General features: G+C 45.0%; 1 protein-coding gene and 1 pseudogene across 1 annotated transcript in view; both read left to right on the forward strand.

Moving 5' to 3' along the window:
- LOC129707108 (myosin-16-like) overlaps positions 1-5,399 on the forward strand; it is a 62,792-nt gene extending 57,393 nt beyond the window's left edge. Inside the window, exons 36-41 of the mRNA XM_055651898.1 lie at positions 356-548; positions 1,395-1,598; positions 3,079-3,204; positions 3,651-3,821; positions 4,200-4,400; positions 5,121-5,399. Of these exons, the coding sequence (XP_055507873.1) occupies positions 356-548; positions 1,395-1,598; positions 3,079-3,204; positions 3,651-3,821; positions 4,200-4,400; positions 5,121-5,312 (1,087 nt within the window). The 3' untranslated portion in view covers positions 5,313-5,399. The remainder of the gene's footprint in view (positions 1-355; positions 549-1,394; positions 1,599-3,078; positions 3,205-3,650; positions 3,822-4,199; positions 4,401-5,120) is intronic.
- A 3,243-nt stretch (positions 5,400-8,642) lies between these two features.
- LOC129707128 (5S ribosomal RNA) lies at positions 8,643-8,761 on the forward strand (annotated as a pseudogene).
- The last annotated feature ends 386 nt before the right edge of the window (positions 8,762-9,147 follow it).

Genomic DNA, 9,147 nt, shown 5'->3' on the forward strand with positions numbered 1-9,147 from the left:
CCTGTGACCATGTGGGTTTCCTCCAGGTGCTCCTGGCTTCCTCCAACATCCCAAAAACATGCACATTTGTAGATTAATTGGCTTCTGTAAATTGCCCTTGGTGTGTGGGGAGTGGATAGAATAGAACTATGCACTCAATGGGCCGAAGGGCCTGTTTCTGTGCTGTATCTCTAAATCAAACTACACCAAATTGTCATCATGATTGCAGCAGCATCCATTTCATACTTGGCTCTCTGACTCTCACAACTGCCAGCGTTCCCTGACAGAGAACATTGTGTGTAGACATCACTGTGATATTTCACCGGGAAGTAGGAAACCTGCGCTTCAAATGCCACCTTCTCCAATGAACTTGCAGAAAGAACCACCAGCGTGCCATTGAATCGCTGCAGGCCAGCTTAGATGTTGAATCGAAGGGCCGTGCTGAGGCTCTCAGGCTGAAGAAAAAGATGGAGTCCGATGTGAACGAGATGGAGATCCAGCTGGAGCATGCAAACAAGAACAATGCCGAGCTGGTCAAGACCCTAAAGAGACTCCAGCAGCAACTCAAGGTAGATACGAGCTGACGTCTTTTCTTTCAAGGGAATACTAGGACATGTATTTCTAGAGAAGGTAGTGAGAGGCATAGATAGTGTAGACAGTCAGGACCTTTTTCCCCAGGATGTAAAATGTCAACGACTAGAGGGCACAGCTTTAAGGTAAGAGGGGGAAAGTTTCAAGATGTGCGGGCTGGTTTTATTACACAAAGGGTGATGGGTGCTTAGACCAGAAGACACAGCCTCAGAATAAAAGGATGTAACTTTAGAAAGAGATGAGGAGGAATTTCTTTAGTCAGAGGGTGGTGAAACTGTGGAATTCATTGCCACAGACTGCTGTGGAGGTCAAGTCAGTGGGTATTTTTAAGGCAGAGAAGGATTAAGGGTTAATAGGGGGAGAAGGCAGGAGAATGGGGTTGAGAGGGAAAGATAGATCAGCCAATGTAAAATTGTCTCTAGTGTGTGTAGGGTAGTGTTGTCGATGTGTGGGGATCGCTGGTTGGTGCGGAGTTGGTGGGCCGAAGGGCCTGTTTCCGCGCTGTATCGCTAAGCCAAAAGATGAAACTAAAAATTAGCAAGCAAACTTTGATTTGAAGCAGTTAATGACAATATTTGTGGCTGTGAGGCTGCTTTGAGGGAGGAATTTCAGAACTTAGGCCCAAGTAAAATTTAAAGCCTGTCTGCTCATGATTGAACAGTGAAAATATGGAGCGCGGAGCTAGTCAGGGTCGGAAGGCCACAGTGCACGGTGCACATGACTTCTGGGACGTGTGGGGCGTGGAGAGATTTGGTGGTGAAGTTCAATTCAAGGAGTTGGCAGTCTCTCTTGTGATGGAACAAAATGGTCTTCTCGCCCCTCAGGAAACACAGGCTCAAATGGACGAGGACACCCGGCATCACGAGGAACTGCGCGAACAGTTCAACCTGTCGGAGCGGCGCATCAGCCTCCTGCAGACAGAGCTGGAGGAGCACCGCAACACGCTGGAATCTAGCGAGCGATCCCGCAAACTGACCGAGCAGGAGCTGGTGGAAGTGAGCGAGCGGTATAACGAACTCAACGTGCAGGTAACTAACTGCGAGTAAATGTCGTGAGAGCTAATCAAAAATTAACATTGCCGTCACACACACACACACACATGAAAGCAAAGGAAAATGATTTGAAAATTTCATGTGATAGGAGCAGAATCAGGCCATTCGGCCCATCAAGTCTACTCCACCATTAAATCATGGCTGATCTATCTCTCACCCCAACCCCATTCCCCTGCCTTCTCCCCATAACCCTGACACCCGTACTAATCAAGAATCTATCTCTCTGCCTTAAAATATCCATCGACTTGGCCTCCACAGCTGTCTGTGGCAAAGAATTCCACAGATTCACCACCCTTTGACTATAGATTGATGTTTATATAACTTGAAAGAGGATCTGGTTTGAACTCCAGAACACAATGATGGCATCATCATTTCTATTCCTCTCTGCCTATATCTTGCCCTTTAGCTGCTGGAGGTGAGAGTTGAGGCAGATACTAACACAACGTTTAGCAAACATTGGACAGGTTTAGAGGGAATTGGGCCAAACACAGGCAGGTGGGAGTAGTGTAGATGGGACATGTTGGGTAAGTTGGGCCGAAGGGCCTGTTTCCATGCTGTAAGATTCCATGACTCTATATGGGCTGTAACTCAAATGGATGTTCATGGTCACAGTGTCGAGAGCATAACTGACCTGCAGTGGTAGGTAGTTTACAAGTTGTGTCTCAGCTCTCAGGCTAACTGCAGTAAATACAACATCATCCTCCTAAAGTGGGACTGCTGCCCTTCGGAGTAGTTTATGATTCACTGCAGATTGCCTCTGTGCCACACTCCTCTTCTTGGGCATCTCACGGAATTGAGAATGACTAACCTGAAGTCCAGTTCCGTGTGGTCTGATGGGGTCGATGTGCACATTGCGGGCATGGTCATGAGGTTCTCAGCACCGTAACGAATGGTCCGTCTCCACCTTGAGTAGTCATGGATAGGTGGCGCTTTGGGTCGAGCAACCTTCTTCAGAATTATGAAGATTAGCCCCACTCCCCTGCAAGGTCTGCTGGAGGTGAGGAAAGATTAGAACCAGTGCAATAGCCTTGTTTGATACCAATCTCCACTAAGAATGGCTCTCTTCTCGACCTTTAAAAAGCATTTGGTCAGATATATGGTTAGGAAGAATTTAGAGCTATGGGCCAAATCTAGTCAAATAGGACTAGCCAAACAGGCCAAATTGGCCAGCTTGGACAAAGTGGGCCGAAGGGGGCTGTTTCCATGCTGTACAGCTCTATGAGCCATTCAATTCATGGTTTAAATGCCATTGTGAGGCAAGTATAAGATGGAGATGGATTTCTGAGGAGTGTATTCTAGTGTCCTTCCTGATCAGTTTTCAGTGCAACATAGCTAAATATTGGCCAGGCGTCTGGAATGCTGTGTGCGAATCAAGGTGATCAGGCAACACTCTTCCAAAGCAATCAAATTGGACAGAATAAATTGCCTTCAAACTTTCAATGTTCTTTCCCTTCAGAATAGCACCTTGCTGGTGTACAAGAGGAAACTAGAAGGGGATCTTCAGTCACTCACCAATGAACATGAAGAACTGATTCACGAGTTCCGATCTGCTGATGAGAAAGCCAAGAAGGCCATGAGTGACGTAAGTTCAGTCTAGAATCGCTCCACAATAGAAATACTCTTGCTAAATAGTTGTACATCATTCATTTCACTCAGCCAACATTATTCTTAAACTAATCAATTTTTGGTTTAATTTCCATCCATCATTATGCTTTTAATTTGAAATTACTGCCTCTGGTCCTTATTTTATGTTAATGATAAGTTACATTAAATATGACAAATTAATATTTTACAAATTGATGTCGAGTGGGTTTGATCAGTTCCGTGCCGTCGATGCCTGGATATGAACGTGGGCTGAATTTACAACCATTTTGTGCACATTTTGAAATGTTGATATTATTAATATTGAAAGTGCCTAATGAGCACAAAAGCCATTTAACCAAAGGCTGCTGATATAGTTTGACCTGAGTGGATTCGAAGTCCACCACAAGCAGTTACCTGAACGTCCCCTCTTTCTTCTTTGTCCAGGCCACCCGCATGGGCGAGGAACTGCGGCAAGAACAGGAGCACTGCATGCACCTGGAGAAGATCAAGAAGAACTTTGAGATCACCATCAAGGATTTGCAGGGAAAACTGGAGGAATCTGAGCAAATGGCCCTGAAGGGTGGAAGACGTATGATCCAGAAACTGGAGACAAAGGTGAGGAGAGAGCGAAGCGGCTGGGGGGGGGGGGGGGGGGGGGGGGGGGGGGGGGGGGGAAAATGTCACTGGGGCAAAGGATGACCTCAGAAGAAAATGGCCAGTTAATCACTGCAGAATTAGGCCATTCGGCCCATTGGATCTACTCTGACATTCAATCATGGCTGATCCATCTTTCCCTCTTAACTCCATTCTTCCCATAACCCTTGACAAAAATAGCGGAGTCATATGACAGTCCTGCCATCCTGGGAATTAACCCGGCAAACCTACACTGCACTCCCTCAATAGCAAGAATGTCCTTCCTCAAATTAAAAGCCGTCCAGTTATAACATCATGGGATAATGTGATCACTAAATTGGTGTTTTTGCTACAATCTAGATCAAGGAGCTGGAGTCTGAGCTGGACACAGAGCAGAAACGCCATGTGGAGACAGTGAAAAATCTGCGTAAGAATGAGCGCCGGCTGAAGGAGCTGATCTTCCAAACCGATGAAGATCACAAGACGAACCAACGCATGCAGGAACTGGTGGAGAAACTGCAGGCCAAACTGAAGAGCTACAAAAGGCAGATTGAAGAGTCTGTAAGTCATCTGTACATCCCTGACCTTGGAACTGTGTTTAGAAAAGCAAGCTATTCTGAATGTCCTCAGTCTGAATGTCCTTCATCAGGTCCCTCTTTAAAGAGCATTGTTACAGCCCACAAGTGCAGGCTTGATCCTCTTTAATAGCTCCTCTTTCGCTACAGTGGAAAGCTTTTCTCCTGTGTGCTCTCCAGTCAGTGGGAAGACTATTTACAATGAAGGCATCCAAGTATATGAATACAGGATAAAAGGAATAATGTATACAAATACAGGTTACAGGGAATAAAGATACAATTGAATTGCGATTCCATTTTATGAGACAATACAGTATATCCCACAACAGTGACTTTAGACTCTGGAGATACAGCGTACAGTGTGGAAACAGGCCCTTTGACCCACCGAGTCGCGCCGACCAGCAATCACCCCATACACTAGTACTATCCAATGTAAAGAATTGTCCATCCTAATGCCAACTGATTTGGACATTAATCCCCAACACCCATCTGAAGGACCAGTTGTGACTGTCCCAAACAAAGGACACCAGCTGGAAAAGAGTCAGTAAATATCGGTCGATTGGATCAATATTCACTGCTTCTAAGTGCTTATGTGTAGTGATACGTCCTGAACTGTATACAAAAAAAATAGTTTCACTGTACCTCAGCAGGTGTGACAAATACAGTGTCATTAAACCATTGTTTCTCTTGAACTCCTCATTCACAGGAGGAACAGGCTAACCAAAGCCTGGCCAAATACAGGAAGACTGTGCACGAGTTGGACGATGCCGAGGAGAGAGCAGGAATGGCAGAGTGTGCCCTGAACAAACTCCGCACCAGGAACCGCGTGTCCGCCAGCAAAAGTTTCAGCACCGTCGAGGTCATCCAGGTGTCCTCCAAATCTGCCCCCGAGGAGTAGGAAGGGCCTTGCCTCGTCTCGCCCAGTGGCCCCAACTTCAGTCACTCAGCAAAACCATGTGTAAAAGGCACATTAAAGTGTTGAACATTTCATTTGTTCCATGCCTCTGTATTCTTTACTGGCTCAGAATGTACAATAGATAGTCTGATTGAAAGATACAGCACGGAAACAGGTCCTTCAGTCCATGTCGAACATCCATCCATTTTCTCCAGCAACATTGGATAAAATCACCTTCAACATCAGCAGCTTAATTGATAAAATGGATCATCCATTTACACTAGTTTTATGTTATCCCACTTCTGTAACCATTCCCTACACTTTAGAGACAATTTACAGAGGCCAATTAATCTATAAATCTATTGGGGTGTGAGAGGAAAACAGAGCAACCGGAGGTAACCCACACGGTCGTAGCGAGAACATGCAAACTCCACACAGACAGCACCTATAGGAATGTGTAATAACTCTGAATCCGTACATGAGCATAAGTTGTTTAGTTGTATATAGTTGTATAAGTTGTAAAGAGTTTGTGGCAAGGGTGAGAGGGGTCAGAGATTATCTTAACCGCTCGCTTCCTGGCCCTTGCAGTGTACAGTTCGTCAATGGGGGAGAAGGTTGCAGCCAACAACCTTCTCGGCTGATCGAACGATGTGTCATGCTTGGTGGCTGAGCCAAAGCAGACCATGCTGGAGAAGGTGAGGACAGACTCTATGATGGCAATATAAAACTGGACCATTGCCTGTGGCAGATTGTGTTTTCTCAGCTGCCGCAGGCAAGTGGGACTAGTGTAGCTGGGTCATTGTTGGCCAGTGTGGGCAAGTTGGGCTGAAGGGCCTGCTTCCCTCTATGACTGTATCACTCTGTGACTCTAAGTACGTCCTCTGTTGGGCCTTTTTGACTATGGAGTTGATGGTGGCCTCCCATTGGACTGATGTTGGGCAGCAAGGAGGGGGGTGGGTAGTGGATAAGGGCTCAGTCTTTGCAGACTGGAGTCAGGCTGTAAGTGGGTGTGAAGCAGTGATTGGGGACGGGTCCAATCTTTGCAGACTGGAGTCAGGCGGAAAGTAGGTGTGAAGTGGTGATTTGGAGGAGGGGGTACGGGGGTTATGTTACTGTCTCTCGAACCTGCAGTAGAACTCATTCAGGTCGTTGGTCGGCTGACGATTGTCCAGGGAGCGGGGGGGGGTTTCCTCTTAAAGCTGGTGATTTCTTATAAGCCCTTCCACACTGAAGAAGAGTTATTAGCTGAGAACTCGCTCCTCAACTTCTCATTGTACCTTTCCTTGGCAGCTCTGATTCCTCTTCTCAGCTTGTACTTGACCTGCCTGTAGAGATCTGCATCCCCGCTCCTGTAGGCCTCCACTTTAGACTGGTGGGACTGTCTGAATTAGACAATAGACAATAGACAATAGGTGCAGGAGCACCTAGTTGAACGGGGTACTGATTGGGGATGATCAGCCATGATCACATTGAATGGCGGTGCTGGCTCGAAGGGCCAAATGGCCTACTCCTGCACCTATTGTCTATTGTCATCTCTGGAGAACATGGAGAGGTGATGTTTCACAGAGTGCTGGAGTAACTCAGCGGATCAGTCAGCATCTCTGGAGAACATGGAGAGGTGATGTTTCACAGAGTGCTGGAGTAACTCAGCGGGTCAGGCAGCATCTCTGGAGAACATGGAGAGGTGACATTTCAGGTCAGGACTTCTTCAGACTCAAGACTAAATTTGTTGATAAACATCAATGATTTACACAATACTAACACTCCGAAAAACCCAGATAATTCATGGCTTGACTGATGTATGTTTAATCGGACGTGATAAATCTCATTAAAAAATGCAGTTTCGTTTTAATAAAAGACAGTTTTTAATATCCCATAATACAATAATTTGAAAAAGAGAAATCTGACCCGTCTTTCGAAATATTTTTCAAATAAATTTAAATTTGGAAAAACATTCGCCTGACGGGGATTTTGCATGAATATTTTGCCCATTATAGTGTAAGTGCAATATTTCACCAGGCGTCTAATCATTTTTCTTCTAATCATTTGCATTTGTTGTTATGTTCCTCAAGGAAAGTTTCAACCACAGAGGTGTCCTATCAATAATTCAATTATTCTTAATATTTTGTCTGAAGAAGTCTGACAAAACATTTTAGTCTGAAGAAGGGTCTCAACCCGAAATGTCACCTATTCCTTCTCGCCAGAGATGCTGCCTGTCCCGCTGAGTTACTCCAGCATTTTGTGTCTATCTTGTTAATATTTTGCATACTTCATAAGCAAGGTAACAAATGGCAAATGTGGCTTCTCAATTGTGTGAGACACCTTCTGCTTCAAGAACATATTATTTTTCTAAGTGTTGGTCTCCTCTGAGATTGAGGTAATTTACATTTCAAGATTTGAATACATTTGCAGAATAGTATGTGAGATTTTCTGACAAAAGTATCAGCGTTAATACAACAATTGAACAGACCTCAATACAAAACATCAATATAAATGCACAGTTAGAGCGAGAGGCATGGGAATTAAACTGACAACTGATTGAAAAGACACACATGGTATATCTAGCATCAGAATGACACAGCGCAGACTGGCTCTTTGTAAGAGGTGTCCAATACATTCATCTGTCTGATTTGCTTCCCGAGCCCAGTAATTTAGCTGTGCTCATGTTCTTAATCAAACCACTTTAGTAAATCATTTTAGAACCTTTTCTGTCAGCCTTTAAGGCAGTGAACTTGGATTCAAACAAATCAGAGTGAAATAATTGTCCGAATTTCATCTCACTCCTTTGCCTTATATTTGAGTCCTGGGTTATTGATCCATTTATCCATCAGAACATTTTATCCTCAATTAAATTGTTCTTAATTGTACACACTTTTTCATAACGTCACTCTCGCCATGGACACAGAACATCCCTCTTCACTGCTGATCAAAACAGAATGGCAGCATTTCTCTGTTTTAGTAAGATCAGTAAACAAGGGGAATTGTCAACAATCAACTAACACGAGCAGCTAATAGAGCAATGTATCAAAAGTCATCAAAACTCAGCAGGTCAGGCAGCATCTCTGGTCATATAGAGTGAAAATAGCGTGGAATCAGGCCCTTCGGCCCAACTTGCCCACATCGACCAACATGCCCCATCAACACCAGTCTCACCTGCCCATGTTTGGCCCTTATCCCTCTAAAACAGTCCTATCCATGAGCTTGTCTAAATGTTTCCTTAATGTTGCAATAGTACCTGCCTCAACTACCTCCTCTGGCAACTTTTTCTATACACACACCACCCTTTCTGTAAACAGAGTTACCCCTCAGGTTCCTATTCAGGTCCCGTAGTATGTCTACGGCCAAACTAGCCTGAAAACGCTCAATCTCGTCTAATCTCGAAAGCTAAACAGGCTCAGGTCTGGTTAGTACTTGGATGGGATTCCGCCTGGGAATACCAGATGCCGTAGATTTGGGGCGGCACGGTGAAGCAGCGGTGGAATTGCATCATCACAGAGCCAGAAACCCTGGTTCAATCCTGACTACGGGTGCTGAATGTATGGAATTTGTACATTCTCCCAGTGACCTGTGTGGGCTTTCTCCGGGAGCTCCAGTTTCCTCCCACACTCCTACAGGTTTGTAGGCTCATTATCTTGGTAAAATTATAAATTGTCCATAGTGTGTAGGATAGTGTTATTGTGCGGGGATTGTTGTTCGACACAGATTCGGTGGGCCGAAGGGTTTGTTTCCACACTGTATCTGGAAACTAAACTAAATCTTTCTCTCCTCACCTTAGAAACATAGAAACATAGAAATTAGGTGCAGGAGTAGGCCATTCGGCCCTTCGAGCCTGCACCGC

The sequence above is a fragment of the Leucoraja erinacea genome, chromosome 20 (assembly GCF_028641065.1).
Source record: "Leucoraja erinacea ecotype New England chromosome 20, Leri_hhj_1, whole genome shotgun sequence".
Taxonomy (NCBI): domain Eukaryota; kingdom Metazoa; phylum Chordata; class Chondrichthyes; order Rajiformes; family Rajidae; genus Leucoraja; species Leucoraja erinaceus.